The sequence below is a fragment of the Vombatus ursinus genome, unplaced genomic scaffold, assembly GCF_900497805.2.
Source record: "Vombatus ursinus unplaced genomic scaffold, bare-nosed wombat genome assembly UNPS02014798.1, whole genome shotgun sequence".
NCBI lineage: Eukaryota > Metazoa > Chordata > Mammalia > Diprotodontia > Vombatidae > Vombatus > Vombatus ursinus.
The window spans coordinates 55,360,982-55,374,461 of NW_020954576.1; the positions used below are offsets into that span (position 1 = coordinate 55,360,982).

Sequence of the window (13,480 nt, forward strand, 5' to 3'; positions counted from 1 at the left end):
CACACACACACACACACACACACACACACACACACGCCCCTCTCTGCTGACAGTTGGCACAGGATCAGCATTCCCCATTGGTCCCTCTTCACAGGCCAGAAGGAAGGGGCTGGAACCTTGGTACACCATTTCCCAGAGGTTGTTGGCCCCAAATCTAGTCCTCAGGAGGATGCCAGTCTAGTCAAAAGAAACTTTTCTAAAAAACTAATCTTGGCTGCCTCCCTGACTTCATGTGTATGACAGCTTTATAAAGATGAAGATGAAGACTAAGATGAAGGAGGAGAATGAAGAGGAGAAGGAGGAGAAAAAGAAATATTAAGTATCCATTGCTCTCTGGAATTTGAATTCGGGCTGAGATCATAGTGACCTAAAACAGAACCTGAGGTAGTGATAGGGTGCTGGACCTGAAGGCAGGAAGAACTAGGTTCTAAACCTGCCTTAGACACTTACCAGTTGCGTGACCCCAAACAACTCATGTTCTCCCTCAGAGCCTCAGTTTCCTCATCTGTAAAATGAGGGGGTTGGACTAAATGACCTATAAACATTTTTCAAGCTCCAGATCTATGCTCCTATGATCTTCTATTTAAATTAGAAGAAAGTGAGAAATGACAGCTTGTTCATCTACCTGCTTCCATGCCAAAATTTTTCCTAATTGTGTAAGACAGATGGTCCTTCAATAAAAATGGTCTCATTTCCAATCAGAGGCTCCCTGCAGTTCAGCTGGATGGACTGTGAATCATGGTGAGCTTTTTAATATACTCCATTAAGAAAATGGGGGAACATAACCTTACATATAGGTAATGAAATATCCTGATCAATTTTTAATAGATTGCCTGCTAAGCACACAAGAGGCTTGGCTTTTTTTGTGTTTGTTTGCTGTTTAGTCGTGTCTGACTCTTCTTGACCCTATTTGGGATTTTCTTGGCCAAGATATTGGAGTAGTTTGCCATTTCTCTCTCTAGCCCATTTTACAGATGAGGCCAACAAGGTTAAGTGACTTGCCTAGGGTCACACACCTACTAAGTGTCTGAGGCTAGATTTGAAGTCAGGAAGAGGAGCCTTCCTGATTCCAAGCCCAGTGCTCTATTCACTGTGCCACCTAGCTGCCCCAACAAGAGATGGGTCATAGTTTTATTACACCACTATTTACCTGTCTGAGATAATTAAAATATAAGCATCTTAAAGACAAAGATTATTCTTTGTTTTATCTTTGCATCCCCAATACTTAAGACAGTACCATGAATACAATAGACAATAAATGCTTGTTGAATTAAATTGAATTTAGGCAAACGCCTGTAGTGGGGGGGGGGATGAACAAGGATAAAGCTCATGGAGAGAGTCTCCAATTCCATATTTCTAATATTCTATGGTGAACCCATATCTTCTGGGCTTCTGGCAAAAGTTCTATTGTAACAGAATATAAAGAAGAAGGGTTCTTTCTGATCTGGTTGAGGGGAAAGGTTGCCCAGGTATTTATTTTGGACTAGATTTTTCTGATGTTCTCATTGCTTTGCTTTTGCAAACCTACCTGTCTAGTAATAACTACAAACTGGATTTTCCCATTGCTCAGTTTCATTCAAAATTGGACACAAATTCGGCACAGATGAAAAGAAGGCCACCAACAGTCCGAACTGCAAGAACAGAGAGGAGGAGAGGAGAGAAAGACAGTTCACACAGACCCTTCTCTTTTTCCTTCATAATAGAAGTGGGTAGTTGACCAACCTTGAGAGAAATGCCAGAATCTTTTAAAGGGAGCATTTGTGAGATGAGAGGAAATGGTGCCAGCTTCAGCTATGCCAAAAATGTACATAGGTTTTTTCTTTATAACTCTGTGGGAAAGGAGAGAAAGAGATGAAAAATTAGAGAGCTGGGAACAAAAATGGCTAAATGTTTTCCTCCCAACTGTTTGTTATCTGATATGCTGCAGCATCTTTCATAAAAAAAAAAAAAGTCCTTCCAGCCTCTTACAAATGAGTGACTTTTAAAATACCAACAGATTTAATGAACCAGAAATGTTATTGGTCAGTTACCTGAGTGAAGAGGCATGTCTCCACCTCAAATTCTTGGACACAGATGATATAGCAACTGACAACAACATTTGATAACTGGTGAATCAAACTGTTAGTTTCCACAAACTTGTAGAATTAGGTCAGAGAATGAAGGGATCACTCAGTCTCTAGGAGATTGGATGTGGCCCCTGTCTGACTAACAGAGCAAAGAATGAGATTGGCTACCCTGTGAGCTGTGTCAGAGTATTGATCGGGGACCAAAAATGAATATTGAGGAAAGTGAATCTGTCCATTTCACTGATGCTGACAGAAAGATCAAAACAGGACATTCCATATAAAAATAAATAAATAAAGCAAGGAAGATAAATTGAAACCAATAAGTAAAATGTTGTAACATGTCCCCTTGTTCCACTCAGTCTCCCAAATAATTATTGACTCAGATGACTGGAAGGAAATTGAAGGGCCAAGGAAATCAATTCTATCACTTATTTATTGTGAAATGTTGGCTCTTTCACTTGCTTTCTCTGCACTTCAGTAGAATGCTTAGCTTCAGTAGAATGCTTACTGTAATTAAGGAGGATGCCACTATTTTGGAAGACTTTGAGTATTGTCATCAGTTTGGGGTACCATGTTTTTAGAAAGAACAGTGACAAATTAGGATGATTCCAAAAGAGGGTGAAGGGGATTGGAGGTTATGTCATAAGAGGACTACTTGAAGGAAGTAGGATGATTTAACCTGGAGCACAGAAGACTTATTAGGAGCATTCTGTCTCCAGTCTAATTCAATTCAAGAAGTATTTATTAGCTTTCCATTCTGTGCAAGATTCTGGGAATTGAGGGAAGAGGGGATACAGATACAAAAATGTAGTCATTCCTCTCCTTAAGGGGAGGGGAAACTATATGTATGTATATAAATATATATGTGTACATATATATATTAGGGGAAAGGAAGAATATATATAGACTATATTTATAGGCATATTCATATCTTTTAAAATATATTTTAATAATATTAATGGCATGTTAATAATATATTTAAATATTTATATAAACATCAAAATATGTTTTAAATCTATCATAAAATATATTTTTAGATTTATATAATATAAAATATACCTTATATTACAGATATATTTACATAACATAAATACAAGTAAATTTAAGCATTTGAAGATCTATCCTATGGAAGAGGAATTAGACTTTTCTGTCCAAAGAGCAATGGGTAGGAGTTGCAGAAAGATAGACACTCTCGAAGTGATCAGGGCTTATTGGATTTCTGGGTTTCCTAATAATTCCTAATAATTCACTGATCTAGAGGTAGAAGGGACCTCAGAGGCCTTCTACCTCAACCTCTTCATTTTACAGATAAGGAAATTGAGGTCCAGGGAGATTAAGTTTCTTGCCCAAGGTCATACAAGATAGCAAAATATCAGAAGCAGGATTTGGTCTTCTGACTCCGGAGATAGTAAGCATTCTACTGCACCACATGGCTTCCTGATTCAAACTGTCCCTGAGTAGAAGAAGAGACCTCTGAAGGACCACTTTGTCAGGGCTGTTGCAGAGGGAACTCCTGTTCAGATACCAGTTGGACTGCAGGGTCCCTGAGATTCCTTGCAGCTCCGAGATTCTGGAATTCTGTATATGTCATGAGGGTGTATGAATGGATCTTTAGGTCAAAGTGTTCTGTCTTGGTTTTTTTTTTTAATGGATATACACTGCATGATGATTAAGTGCATGAAAGCCCCAATGAAGTCAGAAAAGACTCTGATCTTGACACTTAGACATCAGCAGACATAGCATCAGAGGTCCTCTCCAAGAAACACAGATTTTTCAAGACTCTTCTAACTTCATTGGATTTTTTTTTAAAAAAAAATCTTTTTTATATTATGTAAGTCAACTCTCAGCCATCTAATGAAGTACCTACTTCATAAATTATCCAAGTGTTCCTTCCCTCTCTGGGCTGTTCAGGGAGAATGTGTGTGTTTATGTGCATGGGTTTGACGAGGCATGTGTTTTCCCCTGCATTCCCAAGCTGGAGAGACAAAGGTAGCAATCAGATCAGTGGCCATTCTTGATATTTCATGCCTCTTCTCCCTTCTGTAAGTTGCTTAAAGCACTTTATACATTTTTAAGCCCGTCCTGGCGGAGGAAGATGAGATTATCACTCATCTTTGGAGGTAGAGAAAAGGGACAAAGACCCAGAGGTTAAGAGCCTTGTTCAGTGATTTGGGCTCCACAGTCTCCAACCACAAAGCAAGGACTTTGTAACTATTCCGCATTAAGAGAGTATTCTTTTTCCTCCTACACTTAGCAGCTAGCCTCCTTTGAATCAAACTGCTGGCTGGCGCTGAGGACGGTAGGGTGGGTTCGCAGAACCTCTTCATCATTTTAGGGTGAACTTTGCTTCGTAATCAGCATGTTCTCTTCTTTGCCTCTTCTTACTGTTCCCATCCCAGGGTGCCGGCTGTACTGCGCTGGTGGTGGCTGTGGTTGCCAGAAAGTTGGAACTCACCAAAGCCGAGAAGCACGTTCACAACTTCATGATGGACACTCAGCTCACAAAACGGGTAAAAAGTCCCTCTGAAATGGGGAACGTTGAAAGCCCCGAGGAACAATGCCCCCTGCTCCGACTTCCCCAAGTCACATCTTGTGCAGTCACCCATTCCGGCAATGTGCCTTCGAATGGAATCCAGCTTCAATGGGCCTCCCCTTCCCACCCCTTTTAAAATGAAAAACTTCAATACTCCAAGGATTTTATCCCTCTATTTCTGCAGCGCAGGTCACGATCCCTCTCACCGTTAGTGGACATGCCTTTGGGGATTTGTTATGAGTGAAAAATATGTCACCTTATGGACAATCTGGTGATTAACATTTCCCAAATTAATTGGGTTACCCCGGGATGACAGCAATGCAGTTCCTTACTCAACCAACCAATCCACAAGCATTATTTAAGCACTTACTGTGTGCCAGACATTGTGGTAGGCAACAGGGATACAATGTGAAACGTAGGTCTCACAATTCAGAGCAGAGTGTTAATATTGCTATCTTTTGTCAAGTTACACTACCTCTCCTAGGACACTAAATAATTTTCCTGAAAATTAAATACATATGCAATAATGGTGAGGCAGACATGTAATAAGGGCTAATAATATAACCGCTAATATTTAGATATTGCTCTAAGGTTTATAAGATACTTTACAAATTTTATTTCATTTGATCAGCACAATAACTCTAGTCTGAGATAGTTGCTATTATTATTTTATAACTGCCTCCTCTAGCCGTGGTAGACTGGGACTACTGTCCCAAGAACAGAAATGTGATGTCTTCTACTACTAACAGCTAGCATTTATATAACACTTAAAAATTTGCAAAGCAACTTTATATGTTAACTCATTTGATCTCTACAACAATTCTGGGAGGTGGATGCTATTTATATCTCCATTTTGCAGATGAAGAAACTGAGGCTGAGAGAGGTTAAGTGACTTGCCCAGGGTACCAGTAGGTGTTTGAGGCAGAATGCAAACTTCCTGACTCTAAATCCGCCATTCACTCTGGCACTTCACTGCTCCCCAGATGAGGAAATGGTCCCAGAGAAAGGAAAAGACCAGCCTCCTGCCCTTGCCACTACCCCCTTGTTCCTCATTAGGAAGCACAGCAAAGACTCTTTAAAATGTTACTGCAAATGTGCCTGATGCCTGTCTTCAAATAAGACTCATTAAGAGACACAATTCCAGAAATACCCAAATTTCCAAATGATGGCTCATCAAAGCAACATCATCCCATTTTTTTCCTCTTTTGGTTCTTTTCCTAGTAACGGCTCTTCCTTGCACCTTTGTCAAAGTAGTTAAGTAGGATGACAAAACTGAAATTCTCATCTCCGAGGGAGCTGGCAGATCATTTAGCCACTGAAAGTGAAGCCCAACTCCAGTCCAAAATTGTCAAAGAAGAAAATGCTCATTTAGAACAGACAGAAATGAGTCTACCATGATGACAACAGGCCAAATGATCAAGTCAGGGATTGTTTATTTAATGGCAGTTTTTATGACAAATTCTTTAGCACTGCTGTCTGAATGAAGGTCATGAATATGATTTCCTACTAGCTCATCCTTTCCCTCCAGAATGAACCCCTTTTTTGAATGCAGTAGCTGTCAATGTACAACAGCCAGTCTTCCTCATTTGTTACATAGGGGATTTATTCCTTAGCAGAATTTTGATTTAGTACTCTGAGAGGGAAATGAAAAAGTAAATGATTCATGTTACAGAGCAGTGGGAAAATGATGTGTTACAAACTGGGCAAGAGAGATGAAGTTGGGGGGGGGAGAGGGAAGTGGGAGAAGAAATGAGAGGGGAAAGGAGGAAAGACGGGAAAATAGAGGGAGAAAGAGGGAAGTGAAGGAGGTAGAGAGAGGTAAAGGGAGACAGGAGAGAAGGAAACAGAGAAGAGGAAATGGGAAAGGGAGAGATAAGGAAAGGGGGAAGAGAGAAGGAAGAGGGAGAGGGAGAAGGAAAAAGGGGAGGTGGAGAGAAAGAAGGAAAAGGAGAGAGAAGGAAAAGGGAGAGAAAATGAAATGGGGAAAGACCAAGGGAAAGAAAGGTAAAGAGAAAGAGGGAGGAGAGAGAGGAAAATGGAGGCAGAAGGAAAGAGGGGGAAGGAGAAAAGGGGAGAGGGGCAGAAAGGATGAAAGAACACAAAAGGGGAAAAGAAGGTAAGCTTACCAAGGCCTCTCCAATTTCTATTAAAGCAGTTTCTCAAGAGAATTTTTTATGGTGTTTGACTGCTTTGTTTTTAATTGTGTTTATTGAGCTTTATAGAGCCAACATAGAGGTTAAAAGGAAAAGGTACAGAGCAATATTCTTATTCTGTTGATATAGCAACTGCTGTACATACCATGTCATAGTGGTGGGTTAGCTGTTGTTCAGTTCAACAAAAGGAGGTATTTTATGTGCGTAAGCGGTTGTGTCCTTCATAGAAGACTACAAAGGCTATAACTATCTCTAAGGACTGTTAAACATTTGAGTACAGAATCACATTACCTTTCCTCTTCCCCTCAATCTTCTATTCCACATGAATGAGCCATATTCAGTAATTAAGGGAATCTGGGAAGATTATTTGTACCCAAATGGAAATATGCCTGCATCTATTATCCTGGAAAGTCCTTGGGTAAATCACTTTACTTCTCTGGGTCTCTGACTTTTTTTCTGCAGGGGTGGAGGGCAGAAGAGATTTTTGCCTCCAAACCTTCTCAGAAATAGCTATTTGAAATTCCCTAATCTGAGAGCACCATACCAAGAAAAGGACCCCAGGAAATTGAATGAATAGCATTTTAAAAAAAATTTATTTACTTTTAAACTAAGGACACACTTGAACTTCCCTCTTATTCCACGATCAACGCTCCCTCAGTGAAGCAGACACCAGACTCCTGAAAAACAAAGTGAATTTCAGCCCCTTTGTGATCTAGAAATCTCAATGTGTGCAGAAGAGTCCGTTAAGAAAATTAAACAAATCTTCTGGAACATAATTATAAAAGGTTATGAGGTTTTGGTTAATTTTGAGCTTTTAAAATAACTCCATAATATTCTCCTTCAAATCCAGTTACCTTCAGAAAGACAAGAGCAAAACTCAAATCAGTCAATATTTATTGAGTCCCTTCTATGTGCAGGGTGTCTTATGTAATCAAAGACCAGCCCCAATGGAGGCTCTTAAAGTTTATGCCATATCATAGGATCATAGATATTTTTAAGCATCAAAGATTTAGAGCTGGGACTTTAGAGATCATATAGCCCAACTCTCTCATTTTACAGATGAGGAAACTGAGAGCCAGGGAGTTTGTGACTTGTCCAAGGTCATACAATAAGTGGCAAAACTAACGTTTTTTTCTTCCAAAGAACTAAATAGTAGAAAAGTCCAATAGGTAGAAGCTTTTCAAATCAGGAAGCACTGGGACTTTAGAAACCTCTTTTACATCACCTTAATTGAAAGAAAACCAAATTGTTATTCTTGGCCTGCTGCTATTTGAGTTCAATTTGACCTGTTCACAAATGAAGCCCACCTTTCTTTTTCAGAATGAATTCCTTAGTCTATTTTCCATTTAATTCAGTTCTTTTCTAGTTTCTCTAAACTGCCCTTTGGGCCTAGATGGAAAAATTCACAGATCAAAGAAACCTCCAAAGTTTGGTATATAGTATATTCATAAGATCTCAGCAAATTCAGACAGAGAGGAAGGGAGAGAGGCAGGGGAAAAAAGGGAGAGAGGTAGAGAGAGGAGTGTGAGGAGAGACAAAGACAAAGACAGAGAGAAAGAGAGACAGAAACAGAGAGAGACAGAGACAGAGAGAACTACCTGATCTGGAAAGAAATTATCATGATATAATCACAAACCTCCCAGGAAGTAGGTAAGTGAGAGTTTTAACAACAGATGGAAACAATCACTTGGAAATCTATAAAGAAGACCAATTCTTGTTTAAATACCAAAGCCAAACCATATGGGGAAATATATTATAATTTATTAATCACAACAATTTACTTCCACTGTGGTCACACTGACTGATTTACTCCCCAATCTGACCTCATGCCTTTTTTTTCCTATGGTATAGCTGTGGACCTGAGTTCAAATCCCACCTCAGACACTTATGAGTTATGTGACACTGAACAAGTCCTCTTGTTCAGGAATCTTGGCCTGCCTCGGTTTCCTCGTCTGTAAAATGAGAAAAATAACAGCACCTACTTTGCAGGGCTGTTGTGAAGATCAAAAGAGGTCATCCTTGTAACATGTTATGCAGACCTTATAAAGTGCTATATAAATGCTAGTTGTCATAATGGAGGCAGCTGGTGGTACAGTAGATAGCACTGGGCCTAGAATCAGGAAATCCTGAGTTAAAGTCCAGACTCAGACCCTTCATAGGGTTGTTGTGAGGATCAGCTGAGATAGTGCCTGTCATATAATAGGCATTATATAAATATTTATTCCCTTTCCTCATAATGAGTGTTAGTGATACTAGCACCTTTATTTATCAGCAGGAGGAAAATGAAAAAGAATAAAACCATGGGTCAGCTAGGTTGCTCAGTGGATAGATCACCAGCCCTGGAGTCAGGAGGACCTGAGTTCAAATCTGGCCACTTACTACCGATGTGACCCTGGGCAAGTCATTTAATCCCAATTGCCTCAAAAAAAAAAATAAAGCTAAAACTTGGGTGAGGTCATCAAGCTTTGCCCCTTGGCATTGATATGGGGTAGGGTTAGAGCTAGGGGCTTCCATCTCTGGGCTTCACAATAATAATAATAGCTATCATTCATGAAGCACTGTAAGGTTCACAAAATCCTTCACTTATATTGTCTCATTTAGTGCTCACAATATTCCTATGAGATGGTATTATTATTTTGCAAATGAGGAAACTGAGGATGAGAGAAGTTAAGCTACTTGCAGAGGTTCACACAGCTACCCACAGCCTGGGTAAGGCAGGGTTTCTGAAGAACTCAGGTCTTCCTGACTCCAACTCTAACTACTCTGTCCACTATCCCACCTGGCTTCTAGGGGTATAACTGCTCCTCACTGGTGGCTCAGGTTGTCACTCCCGGTGACCTGTAACGCCTCTCACAGGGCTGCCTTCCTCCTCTCTCCCTGTCTCCCCCTTGAGGTTGTAGGATTGTGGGCAGTCAGTGATGCCACAGGGCACAGGTCAAACTTTTGGAGGAAATAGGCTGCCCCTTCTCCCTGGGTAGGTAGGTGGCACAATGGATGGAGTACTGGGCTCATCTTCCTGAGTTCAAATCTGGCCTCAGATACTTACTGGCTGTGTGACCCTGGGTAAGTCACTTCACCCTGTTTACCTCAGTTTCCTCATTTGTCAAATGAACTAGAGAAGGAAATGGCAAACCACTCCAATATATCTGTCAGGAAAACCCAAAATGGGGTCACAGAGAATTAGACATGACTGAACAACAACAACAACTCTCCCAGAGCAACTGTACCTGAGATATGTTGTCCTCTCTACCCCCCCCAAAAAGGCCAGGGGGCAACCACTTAATTTATCCCAGACACAAGAATTTTTAGTTATGGGTCTGAATAAGAGAAACTCTTAAATAGGCAGGGCTCTGATTTCACAGTATTAAAAATATTGTAGAAAAATACTGTCCCTTTAGGGACAGCTAGGTGGCACATTGGACATAGTGCTAGACTTGGAGTCAGGAAGACCTGAGTTCAAATCCAGCCTCAGACAATGACTAGCTATCTCTGACCAGCTGACTCTGGACGAGTCACTTAACCCCTATTGGTCCCAGTTTCCTCATCTATAAAACAGGGATAACAATAGCACCTACCTCCCAGGGTTGTTGTGAGGATCAAATGAAATAATAATTGCAAAGTGCTAAGCACAGTGCCTGGCACACAGTGAACTTCATATAAATATTAGCTATTATTACTATTACTATTATTATTATACATGAGGCAAGGAATTGAACCAGATAATATTGCAGAACCCCCATCCAACTCTGAGATTCTATGATTCTCTTCTAATTCTTCCTGAATCCTAGGGTCTATCTTTACTAATGCACAAATTGCCACACCAAGCAGCTAGGTCTTGAATGTCATCAGACCTTCCCACGCTAACTCTGTGATGTAACTGTCATTGTTCATCTCATAATTATAACTTATTCCTAACCTCTGGGCTAGTATATAATATATATGCAAATGAGAAGTGGAGAGATTTTTGTCAAGAATTGTAAAAAGGACCTGGATTCCCCCAAATGCTCAGTCACAGAATCCTAGAATCTGAGAATTGAAAACGACCTTAGCAGCTAGTTAGTCTAACCTGTGTTGCTGTTGTTTAGTCATTTCAATGGTATTCGACTCTTTGTGGCCCCATTTGGGGTTTTCTTGGCAGAGATACTGGAGTGGTTTGCCATTTCCTTCTCCATCTCAATTGACAGAGGAGGAAACTGAGACCAACAGGGTTAAGTGACTTAGCCAGGGTCACATAGCCAGTAAGTGCCTAGGGCCAGATTTGAACTCAGGAAGAGGAGTCTTCTTTACTGCAGATTTGGAAGTCTATCCACTTAGTCACATAGCTTCCTGAAATTAACCACAGGAGCCATTAAAAAGATATTTTTCCTTTTGAATTATTTCAAAACTTTCTAGTATTTTTATTTGGTGGCTGACAACCTTTTCTGTGGGGGAGGTATGAAATATTGGAAATAATGGCAGAATAATAACTCATGTACACACTAAATCATATGGAATGCAGTGCCAGTATTATTATCCCCATTTTATAGATATAGAAGCAGAGTCACAGTACTGACTATGATTCACCCAAAGTTGGGGGTAGGATTTGAATTCAAGCCTTCAAAATCTAAAACTAGTGGGGTTTTTTTCTGATGAAGCATCTCTGTATAAATAAAGATGTGAAATAAGAAACTAAAGGAGAGTTTACAAGTTTATAAAGAACTTTTGCTAGAGGTTTATAGAGATCAGTACTAGTGGTGTGACTGGGAACTAGGTCTCATTTCTTAGATGAGGAAACAGCTTAATGTAATATACCCTGAATATGGAATCAGAAAATGTGGGGCGAATTATGGCTCTGATATTTGGTAACTGTGTGGCTTTACATAAATAATTTACACTCTCTGAGACTCAGTTTTCTCATCTGTAAAATGGGAGTAATGACACTTGCAGTATCAACCTGTCAGTGTATGAGAGCGGGGATCGGAAGGGCAGTGATTTTTTTTAAGCTTTAAAACATTATAGAGCCAAAACTAAAGTGAAACATTTGGGGTTTGGGCATACCCAGGGTGCTAAAATTGAGACTGTCTCCAGAGTACCATCTGGAGGTATGCTTCCTCCCCTTGGGAGCTGCACACATCTAGGACCCCTCCCTAACATCAGCCAATCCTTTCAGCATCTTAGAAACCCTGCAGTAGTCTAGGGGAGGGGGAATCCACTTTCTCTCCCTAGGGTCCACACCCTTGGGTGAAATTCCCCACCCTAGCTCCCCTCCTTAGCCCAGGCACAAAATGTCCTGGTTATAGCTCTAGCAATAGACATTTATTCTTATTTGTCCCTTCTCTTTTAATGAGTAGGTCCTTTCTTTCAGATACTCTCCTTCCTTTAGTCATCTCTCCCTAAGGCTTATAATTTTCTTATTCTTTTAATCTCTCATGGAATTCTCCCAGAAGTCAACTCTCTCCTGGCAGACTCTAAATCTCTGTTGTGTTGCCTTTTCTTCCCACCCCCCAACATTCCAGTTCTTTGGGTGGGATGATAGGTGGTGACTGGACCTCTTTGGCTCAGGAAGTGTTCATTTACAATTCAGAGGGACTTCCAGACTGGCAGGCACCATGTTAAGCCTTCATCCTGACTCTGGCACCAAATTCCTGCCTTGCTTCTCTACTGGGACAGGTGTAAGTCTTATATGGACTGCCTATATTTTTCAGTTCAATTAAGCAAATTCTAATTAACCACCTATTACGTGCAGGGTGAGGCAGCTAACCGATGCAGTGGATCGAGCAACAAGCCTGGAGTCAGGAAGACCTGATCTGGTCTCAGACACTACTAGCTGTGTGACCCTGGGCAAATCATTTAACCTCTGTTTGCCTCAGTTTCTTCATCTGTAAAATGAGCTGGAGAAGGAAATGGCAAATCACTCCAGTTTCTCTGCCAGGAAAACCCCAAATGGGGTCATGGAGAGTCAGACAGGACTGAAACGACTGAACAACAACAAATGTGCAGGGCCCTGGGCACCTAATAAGTTCATCATTCCTCCAGTTCTCTTGGGGTAGTAGAGAGAGAACTGGGTCAAAGTGTCAAAGTCCAGAATCCCTAGGTCTTCCTAACTCCAAGACAATCCCTCTATCCACTACACCATGCTGCCTCCAAAGTCATTTTACCCACCTAGGCCTCCCTTTCCTTCTTTGTAAAATGAGAGGTCTCCAAGATCCATTCCAGCTTTAAATCCTGTGGTCCTAAGCACCCCCCTTCCTTTCTTCCCTTTGCATCCTCTGCTTAACAAGAGAATCCCTTCCCACTGCAGGATTCCATGGGGCTGAAGCAAAATTGCCCCATAATAGAGATGCTAATAACGGCCTCACTCTGGGTTCCGCCAGCAGGACTCCCAGGAACTGCTCTTCAAAGGCCTTTCGCAGCTGTTGGAGGAAATGAGTGGCTCAGTCACAGGGTCTAGCATCCCTCTTCATTTCCTCACCTGAGTTTATAGGTGCTGTGTAATGACAGAATGGCTGGTTCTGATTTCCTACAAGCTACCAGGTACAGGTTTCACAAGAACCAAGCAAGAAGTACAGGTGATACGGGAGAGTGATTCTTATTGTTCCTGTTAATAATAGCTCACATCTCTGAATGCTTTCAAGCTGACAGAGCACTTTCTCCACAACAATCCCGTGAGTTGTTATTATCATTTTGCAGGTGAGGAAACTGAGGCCCAGGGAAGTTGTGACTTGCCCAGGATTACACAGCTAGCAAGC

General features: G+C 41.0%; 1 protein-coding gene and 1 long non-coding RNA gene across 3 annotated transcripts in view; one reads left to right on the forward strand and one right to left on the reverse strand.

Annotated features, from left to right (window-relative positions):
* Positions 1–13,480, forward strand: part of LOC114050078 (small conductance calcium-activated potassium channel protein 3-like) — a 284,782-nt gene that overhangs the window by 251,656 nt on the left and 19,646 nt on the right. Inside the window, exon 5 of the mRNA XM_027871626.1 lies at positions 4,466–4,576. Coding sequence (XP_027727427.1) covers positions 4,466–4,576 — 111 coding nt within the window. The remainder of the gene's footprint in view (positions 1–4,465; positions 4,577–13,480) is intronic.
* The window catches only part of LOC114050079, a 121,633-nt gene that overhangs the window by 50,788 nt on the left and 57,365 nt on the right, over positions 1–13,480 (reverse strand). The window lies entirely within an intron of this gene.